The sequence below is a fragment of the Astatotilapia calliptera genome, chromosome 8 (genome assembly GCF_964374335.1).
Source record: "Astatotilapia calliptera chromosome 8, fAstCal68.1, whole genome shotgun sequence".
Lineage (NCBI taxonomy): Eukaryota > Metazoa > Chordata > Actinopteri > Cichliformes > Cichlidae > Astatotilapia > Astatotilapia calliptera.
In genome coordinates, this window is record NC_137429.1 from 2,493,324 (window position 1) to 2,506,736 (window position 13,413).

General features: G+C 41.9%; 1 protein-coding gene across 1 annotated transcript in view; it reads left to right on the forward strand.

Annotated features, from left to right (window-relative positions):
• The window catches only part of htra1b (HtrA serine peptidase 1b), a 30,069-nt gene extending 27,705 nt beyond the window's left edge, over positions 1–2,364 (forward strand). Inside the window, exons 9-10 of the mRNA XM_026177837.2 lie at positions 632–727; positions 1,732–2,364. Coding sequence (XP_026033622.1) covers positions 632–727; positions 1,732–1,900 — 265 coding nt within the window. The 3' untranslated portion in view covers positions 1,901–2,364. The remainder of the gene's footprint in view (positions 1–631; positions 728–1,731) is intronic.
• Positions 2,365–13,413: the final 11,049 nt, after the last annotated feature.

Consider the following 13,413-nt stretch of genomic DNA (forward strand, 5'->3'; position numbering starts at 1 on the left):
GTGGAATATGCTGTTTTAGTGATAATGCAGTGTGAAGCACAGATGCCATTCTGACTGCTGTGAATCAGGACTTGCAACACAAATGTTATTATGACTGAGAAGATAAAACGCTACACAACACTTCTGCTGGTTTGGAGCACCATTTAACCGGCTGGAGACGCCAAATGTCCTTTCGCCAATCAGCATAATGAGAAAAATGCTGCATGTGTCATATTTTGCAGCATCTTCATCATATTTGGGGCAGTTAATCTCTTTTATTTTTGCTTACAAACCACAGAATACTTGACGGAGCCTTGGGCACTTCAGAATAAAATACTCTTTCTGACAGGCCTTAATTATGCTGACAGTCAGCGTGGTTCAGGCACCACACACATTTAAATCTGGGCCTGTCATTTCAGACATTTTGCTCCAGAAAGGTGGTGAACACAGTGACTGCATGATGCAGGTCATAGTTCATCACGTCGGCTTTGTTGAAGATGCAGCTTCTCAGAGTTTGCCCTGTCCTCAGGATGTCACTTCTAATCTGAGTGAAGTTTTAGAGCCCAGAATAAATCAAATGCATCAGAATGACGTGCTGAAAACATTCGGTGCAGAAGCTCATGTTCTCACTGGTTTTCTCCTCTTTTCTCAGGCTGGCCAAGGAGCTGAAGGAGCGGCAGTCAGACTTCCCAGATGTCACTTCTGGGGCGTACGTCATTGAAGTCATCAGCAGAACTCCAGCTGAGGCGTGAGTGTTTCATTTCACCCAGTTCACTGTCTACTAAGTTCACATCGGGGCATAAAAGTTCAGGATATGGACAGGATAGCTCTCTGTCCAGAGAGTTTTGTTTCCAAGGCACAAGTGGCACATTTGGCATCGGAGGGGTTCTGGTATGTTAAAGCAGGTACAAGAGTGCACGCTGGGTGGTTACAAACATGCTTCTGCAGACGGTTTTTGCTACTCAAGCATGCTGAAAGCAAACCGCAGCGGCCCACCTGAGGAAACAGCAGGCAGAGTTTGTTTTCTTGTTGTCTGCTTGGTTCATGCAGAACATAGACGGCACTCAGGAGGAGCCTCTGATCGTGCTGACTGCGGGGTATGGAGAGTTCACCTCTGATTTTAAAGCTGCTGTTTTCCTTTTTGGAAACATCCTGGAAGCCAGCAGCAAAACAGAAAAACGAGTGTTTCCCACCCAGAGCGTCCAGCTTGCTCTGGCAGGGAGGACAAACTGCTTCAGTCATAGCTGCGCAGATCTGGGTTTCTCTTTGGCATCGCTTCAGCTCTGAAAGTAGAGCCTCTGTGTTTAACTGTCACTTTGCAGGCATCCGAACCACCTCAACTAGCCTCCTTTTGGTGTGGAGGACTAGGTGCTCTGCTTTCAGCTCCTCGCAAATAAGTGAGCTCCCCACCTTTTCTCTAGGCTGACTTCAGACCCCTTTAGAGGATGTAGAGGAAGCTCATTTCCACTACTGTCAGTCTCATATTTTCAGTCACTACCACAGCTAATAATCTCTATGAGAGCAGAAACACGGTTTCAGTGTCATTTCCATCTGTACATTTTTATTCTTGGACTCTACTACAGCAGCTTTGTATGATTTGCAGTACAAAATAATCCTTCTTTGTATTACACTGGATCTTGTGCAGCCCTTCAGTTCATCCTTTCCCTGGAATATGGAGGTGTGTGTCAGGAATGCCTTTTTATTCTTGGTAGTCCAGAATAACTCGTCTTTTCTTTTCATTCTTTGTAACAGAGCCGGCCTGAAGGAGAGTGATGTCATCATCAGCATCAACGGCGAACGAATCACCTCTGCCAGCGACGTCAGCGCTGCCATAAAGCGGGACGACACGCTTCGAATGGTGGTGAGGCGAGGCAACGAGGATGCCATCCTCACCATCATCCCCGAGGAGGTCGACCCTTGACCTCTCAGCTGACTGAGCTACCATTCAACACAACACCTTAACCGCTCACGCGATCTCGAGCTGGCTCTCAGTGTTTTTCAGCCAATCATGAACACTTAAAAAAAGAACAAATATGTTAGGGTGTGTCTGGGGCCACACCTAGAATTTGTAATTATTAGTACTGCTACTCGTCTTTCATTTTTATAATGCTGACACACCTTCGGAGGTTCGTCACTCTGGGATCTGATGCTTCACCCCTGTCATTGTACGGCTCATATTAGCTCTCATCTTTCCTCTTTTCCATCCTCACAGACCTTTTATATCCTACTAACACCATCTGTCGCTACAAAGAGGTTACTGCAGGTTTCCGTAGTATCACTGTGTACTGTATGTTCTCCGTGGGATATTTTTAATAGTGTTTTTTTCAGTATGTGTTTGATGACAATGTTTTCAAAAAAGGGAATAAAATTATTTTTAAAAAAGTCTCTTTATTAATAATCATGATTTTCTATATTTATATTTTCCTATATTTACCCAACATTTGTACAAATATTCACTACAAATGGTGCATCGAGGGAAACCGCTGACATTAGTCACAGCCAATCTCAATAAGAACGCCAGGCTTTGAAATTTGTGTAACATTTTTGCTTTTTCTCACATTTTAACTGTTCCTGAACTCCAAGGAGTCCCCGAGTATTCCTCTTCCTCTTAGGCTACGTTCACACTGCAGGCGAAAGCGCATCAAATCCGATTTTTTGGACCCTATGCGACCCATATCCGATCATGGTATGACAGTGTGAACGGCACAAATCCGATATTTTCAAATCCGATCTGGGTCACTTTCGTATGTGGTCCTGAATCCGATACATATCTGATGTTTTAGAAAGCGACTGCTGTTTGAACGGTCATGTCGCATTAAATCCGTCTTTTACGTCACTGACACAAGACAGACACCAATTATCAGCTCCGGAGAAGACATCGCAAACGCTTCCTGGCCATCCAGTGTAGAGGTCACTGAAACTGTTGGGAAGACAACGTTGGGGAAACGTGAACATTTTATTTTCACGTATATTTTATGTACTGTATAATCTGCAACTATCCTTTGAAGCAGCGCTCCTCTAAAACAGCAATAAGGATAATTATTAGGTTATCTACATTATTATGTAAATAACTGAAGGAAACGGTTTCCAGGGCCTAATCCGTGGATCGGCTTCCTCCGAGGCGTGGACGTCTATCAGCAGAGAATGTCCCTTAGTCTGTAACACAGTCAAATATATTCTCAAGTAATATTCAAGCATGCCATTCAGCGTGTTAGTACGAGCTCGGGAGCAGCTTGGGAGAACAAGAAAACAGAGACTGCTTCAGATTGTCTTCCCAAATCGACTCAACTTTATTCACAAGTACAACAGTTTATATAAAATTCATGAGACAGCAGATTTATCAGTTTAAACCAGTACAGACCAAGATAAGGCAGCGTCTTCCTGCCCTTGGGTGAAGAAGCATCCTTTGTGTAGTTTATTAGTTCAGCTACAATTGTGATTATCTCAGCGACATATTTTCAAGGCACAAAACGAAGAGTTCTTACATTAGTGAAATCTGAAACAAACCATTTGGCCTCAACAGGCGTCTAAAAGATTAAGAAACTAATGTAGCTGAGGGAGTGATCTCTGTGGTATTTCAACCTTGTACCAGCCTGTGATTCTCACACATCAATTCTTGGGTCAAAGAGAAAAATAACTAAAACAAAGGGGCCTTATTGAATGACAGAGTTTTCCTGTATAATGTCACTATAAAACAATATCCAGTAAATGCTCCCATGGTACTAAAATACCTAACAATAACAAAATAACTTAAAGCAAAAATTGGGAAACGTAAAGTCCGAAGTCTTTATATTAAGGCCCATCAGTCACACAATACTGTTGCTCTGGGTCTAAACAGAGCGCGCTGTGTGTGACGTCTTCTTTAGCACATGCGGGCCGCTTTGAGCGTTCACACTAGAGCGCGTTTGCTGTCGCATTTTATTTGTAGTGTGAACGAGCAGACAAAAAAATCGGATTTGATCAAAAAATCGGAATTGAGCATCAAGACCTGCAGAGTGAACGTAGCCTTAGTTTCTCTTACGTAGGCTACGTCATCATGATGAATTTTCATCACTTCCTTGTCATAACAGGAAACTTTTCAAGCTTTACTTTGTTATCTTTACAAACCAATAGGAGCTTATTTAAACAGACTTTTCCTAACATGACAAATTATAACAAGAGTTTCTTTGCCTGAGGAGACTTTCAAAAACATAAAGATTTAGTTAGAACAAGAAGCAGAAAAGAAGACAGAGGGTCTCGTTCACTAATATGGGCAGGTATGTATGACCAGAATATTTATTCTTAACACTGCGTTTGTGTTATTGAATCAGTTTTATTCAAAATCCCCACACTTGTGTCCACTCTTGCATAATGTCATGCACCCAGTTCTATATTTATAAGGAAGAACAAATATCTCACGGTGCATCTGGGAGAAAGTGGTGGAGTTTCTCTGAGAGAGAAGCCCGCACAACTAAACAACAACAGCTGGAAGAAACTCCAACAAGTGTCTGAGAAGGACAGCCTAAAAGGCCAACCTTTCCCGAGCTCTTCCTCCAGAGTGCAGATGGCTTAAAAATCCAACTGACGCCGGACTGTGAACCGAGTTACAAACAAAAGACTGATTTGGAAAAAGAGGTTCGTGAATGAGGCTTTTTATGTTACAACAGTCTAGGAGCCCATCGGCAACTCTGCCTCCCTCTCTCTGGCCTCTGAGGACAAAGGTCAATATTTGAGCATAGGCTGTATATTATACTTGCAGAAAGCTAAAGGGATGCCACATAGTGATCTGTGACGTCCCAAAATAAAGCCATCTCCATTTTGGTGCTTTGAAACCACACATGACAAGTGACCACCCAAAACCACTGGATCCTGCTTTTTGGGTCTAATGAGGAGGCCAATTTACAAAGTCAACTTCTTTGTATATTTAATAAGAATTGTAGCTGTTATTTGAGCTCATAAACTCATAAGGACAGTGTTTACTGATGGCACAGAGTATAGCGTGAAGTGTACAGGTCTACAGTTTCTGCTCAGATTTATTCCTGCAAAACTGACTGAAGATAAAAATCTTCACAATGCAAAAGACAAATAGTAACAATTCCTTTGATGGCGCTGTCACTTGGTGGAAGCCGTGAGTCCACCTGTATTGTAAAGAGGTAGCTGGTATTATTATTTATTTTGTGAATAAAGTCGCTCCGAGACACACCTCTGCTATCCTGACGTTACTGGAAGGTTTGATTGAGATGATTTCAACAGGTCTTATTCTTTGTGTTGTTAAAACTAAATAGTCTCATGTATACTGTTTTTTGGGCAATCATGGCATATGTTTGTTTACTGTTTGCAAATGTTACATATATGATTGAATCTGTTAAGATATAAAGAATTTCCAACGGTAATCATGAGCAGATTAATCGTAGTGTTAACATTACTGCACAGAAATATTGTTGATGCTGGACAGCAGCAGAATTTATTGTAAATAAGGAGACAATCAGAACTGTTATTGTTCCAGGAAGCTGGACCCTGCCCCTCTTATCAGATACCTGCAGGGCGTCCCAGACGACTCAGAGCATTTCACACCTTGACCCAACAAACCCAAAAGGGTGAATGGGTGGGTCAACGACTCTGAGGCATCAGGAGAGGTTAAAAACCTGAGAAGTCATCAGAAGGTCTGCAGATGCTGTGCATTAAAATACTGTGACTGCTGACTTTAACTAATTTAATGTATGTACATGTAAATCTTCTGTGTATTTGTGGTGTGTAAAGATTGTAAACAGTGGTGCGTAAAATGTACTTGATTGATATACATTAAAATGATACCACATTTTCCTTAATGATTAAATAAACCCATTTCAGCTACTCAGATTTGTTGCTTCCTGTTGACTGAGGGTGAAGGATCATTGTTGAGTGTGTGAAACAAACTGCCTTTCACATCAGGACAACATTGGACACTTTTAAAATCTTCCTAAATGTCTTTTACTCGTCTAACTGTGGACGGTTTGGTTAACGGGTGCTGTTTCTTTTAATGTGCTTGAAAGTAAACTTGACTTGGCAACAAAGGAAAACCAGCAGCTGAGGTCAGGACCCAAAACCCCATCTGCACCTGAATGTAGAAACACATCAGAGCACAACAACTGGACCATTATGGCCTGATAAACTTTCACTCATGTGCCTTTAATGTCTCCCACTGCTGTTGGGTGCGTCAGAATTTAACACAAAGGCAAAATGAGAGAATCAACGACTCTCAACGATCCAATCAGATGATTAACTGCCGCCCTGCACCAGCTGTAGAGCCTTTGAGATCTGAGTTGAAGGGCTTCAGAAACTCAAGTCCAGTTGCCTCATTTCAGCACAGTGTAGACCCAAATTCTCAAAATTATTTAACAGATTAATTCAATTATGTTTTTAGAAGCTCTAATCAGCACATGTCAAGTCAAGTCAAGTTTATTTATAAAGCACATTTAAAAACAACCAAGGCTGACCAAAGTGTTGTACAATAAAATACAAATATAAAATACAATAAAACACAAGTACATAAAACACCTCACTGATAAAACAATAAGTTAAAACAGTAAGTTAAACCTTGCTAAAAGCCAATGAGAAGAGGTGAGTTTTAAGAGCAGTTTTAAAAGTTCGTAGGCTTGTGGAGAATCTGATGTGAGGAGGTAAACTGTTCCACAGTCTGGGTGCAGCCACAGCAAAAGCCCTCTCTCCCCTAGTCTTTAATCTGTACCTGGGAACATCTAAAAGCTTAAGGTCTGCTGACCTCAAAGATCACCTGGGGCGGTAAATGCTAAGAAGCTCTGCCAGGTAAGGAGGTGCAGTACCGTTAAGAACCTTAAAAACCAGCAGTAAAATTTTAAAATCAATCCTAAAAGCAACTGGAAGCCAGTGGAGAGAGCAGAGGACCGGAGTGATGTGGTCTCTCTTTTTGGAACCGGTCAGCATGCGAGCAGCAGCGTTCTGCACCAGTTGGAGGCGATGCAGACAGGAACGATCTAAACCAGCATAAAGGGAGTTACAGTAGTCCAGCCGTGATGTAATAAAAGCATGGACCACCCTTTCTAGATCGTTCCTGCACAGGTAGGAATTGACTTTAGCTAAAATCCGTAGATGATAAAAAAGATCCCTTGACTACGGAGCTGATTTGTTTATCAAATTTAAAAGTAATGTCAAAAGTAACACCGAGGCTCTTAATGGAGGAACCCCTAACTTTGGAAGTTAGGGGTCCCATAAAATCAAAGGAAAGGTCGGGGTCTTTAGGAAGCCCAAACACAATGACTTCAGTTTTACTTTCATTTAGATGTAGGAAGTTAAGAGCCATCCAAGTCTTAATGTCAGACAAACAGGAGAATAACGGCTGCAAAGAGTCCTTACAGTCTAACCTCAGAGGGAGGTGGATCTGAATGTCATCAGCAAAGGTGTAGAAGGACACATTAAATTTGCGCAGCACATCGCCCAGAGGGAGCAAATACAGAGTAAACAGCAGGGGGCCTAGAATGGATAACAGTATGGATAACAGTATGTTGTGATCGACAGTGTCGAAGGCTGCTGTCAGGTCTAAGGTTACTAGGACAGCAGCACAACCAGAGTCTACAGTTAAAAGCAAATTAAAAACTCTCAATAAGGAGAGGTTAAAAACCTGAGAAGTCACCAGAAGGTCTGCAGATGCTGTGCATTAAAATACTGCAAATCTTCTGTGTATTTGTGGTGTGTAAAGATTGTAAACAGTGGTGCGTAAAATGTACTTGATTGATATACATTAAAATGATACCACATTTTCCTTAATGATTAAATAAACCCATTTCAGCTACTCAGATTTGTTGCTTCCTGTTGACTGAGGGTGAAGGATCATTGTTGAGTGTGTGAAACAAACTGCCTTTCACATCAGGACAACATTGGACACTTTTAAAATCTTCCTAAATGTCTTTTACTCGTCTAACTGTGGACGGTTTGGTTAACGGGTGCTGTTTCTTTTAATGTGCTTGAAAGTAAACTTGACTTGGCAACAAAGGAAAACCAGCAGCTGAGGTCAGGACCCAAAACCCCATCTGCACCTGAATGTAGAAACACATCAGAGCACAACAACTGGACCATTATGGCCTGATAAACTTTCACTCATGTGCCTTTAATGTCTCCCACTGCTGTTGGGTGCGTCAGAATTTAACACAAAGGCAAAATGAGAGAATCAACGACTCTCAACGATCCAATCAGATGATTAACTGCCGCCCTGCACCAGCTGTAGAGCCTTTGAGATCTGAGTTGAAGGGCTTCAGAAACTCAAGTCCAGTTGCCTCATTTCAGCACAGTGTAGACCCAAATTCTCAAAATTATTTAACAGATTAATTCAATTATGTTTTTAGAAGCTCTAATCAGCACATGTGACATCAGGCACCACAAGAGGTTGGTGGTTTTTAAGGTTGACCTGTCGATCAACAGACGATGATGAGTTTTCATTCATTCTGTTGTCTAAAACAACTTCCTGCTCACATTAACACGTAGCTGAGGAAATGAAATATTGCTTTTGTGTAAATGATTTAATCACATTAGTACTTGGACTAGTTATAGTGGACAGGAAATATTTACATTCAATGTAATGTCCAGTTACGTTCAACCCCCTGCAGATTTGGAAACTAGGACACTGATACAAATGGATTCAACAGCATCTTTAGCAGAAGAACCTTTGTTCCAGTGATTACATTAACATTTAAGTGTTCACCTTCAGTTCACGGCTGTGGTGTGAAAGACGAGTGAAAGAAGTAACGACAGTTATGCTGGAGTAACTGTTATTGTTCCAGGAAGCTGGACCCTGCCCCTCTTATCAGATACCTGCAGGGCATCCCAGACGACTCGGAGCATTTCACACCTTGACCCAACAAACCCAAAAGGGTGAATGGGTGGGTCAACGACTCTGAGGCATCAGGAGAGGTTAAAAACCTGAGAAGTCACCAGAAGTCAGTCTGAACCGCAGGACGAGAGGAAAGATGTCTTCAACCATGGGTAAGTCCTGGCTGCCTGCTTTTTAGCACTTAGATGTTCGCTAAACTAAGTCATTCTTATTACAAATGTACAAAGTGATTCTTTTAATTCTATCACTGCTTTCATCATCATCTATTCCTGACCTAACCTTTCTTCCAAAAAACTTACCAAGTTCAGAAATAACCTTAACATTTATATTGTTCTGAAGGCTTCTTTTTAAAACAAAGTAGAAACATTTTATTTTTAATAGTTGCTGAGATGAAGTGATGCAAACCATCAGCATACACGTGATCTTGTCCTGTATCTTGGTGTTTACCAAAGAAACATCATGCAGGCGGCTTTGCTAATGACAGAAACGTCCAGTTTGAAGCTCCAGTCAGTGTACGAAACGATAACTAACGGCGAGAACTCATTTTCCTAATGAGTAAAGAAACTTTGATTGTGTTTCAGGGCCACACGGAAGAATTTAATTTTGTTTCTCATTGCATTGTTGCTCATACATTTGTGATGCTTGTACCTTTCAGATATTCAGCAGCTGTTACCAATCAAAGAAGAACCAGATGACTGGAGCCCTGATATGGAGCAGCAAGTCTCACAGCTCCTCAGCATAAAGAAGGAAGAGGAGGAGGAAGCTGACATCACTGATTTCCCGCTCGCTGCTGCTGCGGTGAAGAGTGAAAATGAAGAGAAAGTGCACTCACTGTTTCATCATGTTAAAAATGAATACAAGGACGAGGAGGAGACTCAGACCTGCAGCTCAGGTAACAAACAAATTAAATTGAACTATGAAACTGCACCAACATTTTTTCTCTGTGAGGAATCAGGTTTTATATTTTGTCTGCTTCTGTTGTGGCTTTGTTAGTTTCACTTCAGTAATGTTATTAAAATATGGAGGGTATTTTTAGGGCGAGATTTAAGAACAAGTGATGAAATCCATTGAATACAGTCACCTCACTAATTTGATTTGTTTTATTTTAGTTTCTCTTCGTTTTAACTTAGTTGGCTGTGATTCGATTGGATGATGTAACTCTGTGAGATGGGCTTTAGGTTAGAGTCCATTCTGCAGGATACTGGAAACCAGTGTCCCCATACACCCAGCATTTTGGCTTTTTTAAAATATGCTCATCCATCTGTGTGTACCTTGCAGGTGTCCATCATCTGTTTGATATTAAAGAAGAGGTTTCCCATGAACGGAGCCCGATTGAAGACTCGGACTTCTTCCAGGAACGCTGCATTGGCCAGGATGGACTGCAGGAGGATGACACACGTGCAACAGCTCCCAGAACCTTTCCGATGCCAATATTCAGTGTTGCGTCCCGCAATGCATTGCAACGCCTCAAATTTGAACAGAGAGAAAAAATCAAATTCTGCGTGAAAACCAAGATATCTGTGAAGAAAACCTTCAAAATGCTTCAGGAAGTTTACGGCAGCAAAGCAATGAGCCGATCAAGATGCAAGGATTGGTATTTGCGTTTCAAAAATGGCAGAACATCCGTCGATGATGAAATCAGGTCAGGGCGACCCAGCACGAGCACAACTCCCAAGCACATCCGAGAAATCGATCAACTTGTGCGCCAGGATTTCCGGATCTCTCTGAGGGAGATTTCTGCCATTCTCAACGTGTCATTCGGAACGGTCCAGGCGATCCTGACGTCCACTTTGAACCTGCACCAAGTGGCTAACAAGCTTGTGCCCAGGCTACTCACTCCCGAGCTGAAGCAGTATCGTTTACGAGCCTGCGAGGATCTCCGTCAACAGACGCGAGATGACCCAACGTTCATGTCCCGGATCATAACTGGCGATGAAAGCTGGGTGTACGGCTGCAAGCCTGGAAAAGCAAGGAGGGTGAATCCGACAAGGAGCCAGTTCAAGGTCAAGCTCATCGTCTTCTTTGACATTCACGGGGTGGTGCATCGGGAAGTTGTTCCCGACGGTCAGGCGGTTGATGCTCCGTTCTACCTCAGCGTTATGACGCGTCTCAGGAAGAACATCGAGGCCAAACGACCTGAACTGTGGCAGAAAGGCGACTGGCTGCTCCATCACGACGACACACCCGCCCACGACGCACTGAAAGAGTGCCATTATTTCTGCTACACCGACACAAATCTCATTCTTCACCCACAGCACTCACCAGATTTGGCCCCCTGCGACTTCTTCCTCTTCCCCAAAATCAACGCCAAGTTGAGGGGACATTTTTTTGACACAGTGGAAGAGCTCCAGCATGCGTCACTGATAGTACTGGATTCACTGGGAGAAGAGGACTTCCGCAGAGCTTTCAGAGCGTGGCAGCAGCGCTGGGTGTGGTGTGCTGCTGTGCAAGGCAACCGCTTTGCAGCTGATGGTGGCCAGATTTGAATTGAATACATATTTTTGTATATTTGTTTCATATTTTTTCTATTTTTATTTTTTTTGCATTAGCATGCATTTTTACTGATGTTTGATCTTGTTACATATAACTTTTTTTATTGTTTAAGTAGAGTGAAAATGGTAGGTGGTACATTGCCGTTGTAAATATGTCAGCATGTTCATATTTACAATTGGATCACTTTATAAAATGTAAATAACAACAGAGCAACAACAAAAAAGAGAAGGATGGGTCTTATTGTCATGATCAGAGCGATCCAATATTAATTCTCCAGATCCTCTGAATCTTTTGATGATAGGTGGTGTTGATGTTTAGATTGGCAAAGTCTTCAGTTTTACATTGATAGTTATTCTGAAACTGTTCCACAACTTTTAGATGTTTCTTGTTGTTTTTTGCAGACTGGTGAACCTTTACTTGAGAAATGTTTTTTTATTCCAGTCATGTTGTTGACCTGTTGCTGTAATTAGTCATGAAAAACTTCCTCCAGCTGTTTATTTTGAGTCCCTCTCGCAGCCTTTTTGAGATGTGCTGCTGCCATAAAAGCCAAACTGAGCGAATGTTTTTCATCTCAGGTCAAACATTTGATGTATTTTTTTGGGTTCTTTTGTGAATAAAAATATGGATTTGTGAGATTTGGAAGTCACTGCATTCAGTCTTTATTTTACACAGCACAGTTTTTAGTTTGTAGTTTGCTGGGCTCTGGGAACGTAATAGAATATAATAGAGGGTAGATTTTGCAAGAAAGTGCCTGCTCCCCTCACACTCTTCTTCCACATAATGAGGAAAAAACTCTCCAAACTGGACTAAAGTAAAAAACATACCGTAACTGAAACATGATGGACCAACACAGAAAGACAACCATTCATTCTCACACTCATATTGGAACTGCCAGGTATTCTAATCCAAGCATGTCTTTTGACTGTGGGATGCCCAGAGCCCACACAAACCCCGGACCCTGTGACTGCGAGGCAGTGCTGTTTACCACCGCTCTAACATGAGAGCCTAAATTACTGTCAGTACTTCTTTTCTGTTTTTTGTACACAAATAAAAATAGCTTTTATATATTATTTGCAAGATGATACTAAATCCTCTAAACTGTGTGAAAAATCATTTAAAAATAAGCAAATGTATCATGTAACCTGGTCTCATGGCAGAAAATACCCATATGTGAACAATCATATGCAGAGATTTTCTTCATGTGGTACCAAATCACAACAACTGTTGCCTCAAGGTCCTTTATATTGTGAGGGAAAGACCTTAAAACAATACAAAGGAAACCCCAACTATCATATGCCCCCTATTAGCAAGCGCACATAGGGGGCAAGGAAAAACTCCCTTTTACAGGAAGAAACCTCCAGTAGCTCAAGCAATCAGCCAACTTTGACACAAATGAATCCCAGCATTTTATATCTGCAGGCCATGTCTCCAGACAATCTGAACAAGGCTACAAGGGAAACAGCTCAGGGAAATAGGACACAGGTGAAGTCAGTCAGGAAAATAATAGAGGGGTAGCAAAAGTCAAAGCCACAAGAGTATTAAAGCAAAAGAGGAAATAACCCAAAAGATAGCAAGAAAGCACAGAGCCCAGAAACTACCGCTGACCACGAAACACTGACGATGCAGGAAGAATAAAGAGAGGATAACTTACAAAACTGAGCGATTAAACACAAAGCAAAACTCAGTATTCCCAGGGATCCACAGCATACTGGAATTTAAAAGGGAACAAATAAACATGAGCCTAAAAATACAATAAACAGAAAAGTGTAAACCTTGAACACTGGAGACGCAGGAAAAACCCCAAAGAAGCTCAAATTCAAACATATAACCAAAAATGTCTAAACTCCAGAGCACAGTGAAACCCAGAGACCTGGTTTGCACCGACTTGCAGACATTTTTTCCCATCATTCTCCACTGCTGACTCAGTGTCTGTCCTCCACATTTCCAAGACAACATCCACACATCATTCTTTACTTTGGCATCCTCCTTATGTAATCTGTGACCCATTTCCCTTCTGCTGACTCAGCTCGCAGCTGCCAGTGGTTTGCTGCATACCTTGGCAGCGTCCGCCCGCCATTTCTTTTCCTTCTCTTTGGGAACCAGACCTTTATATCTGTCCT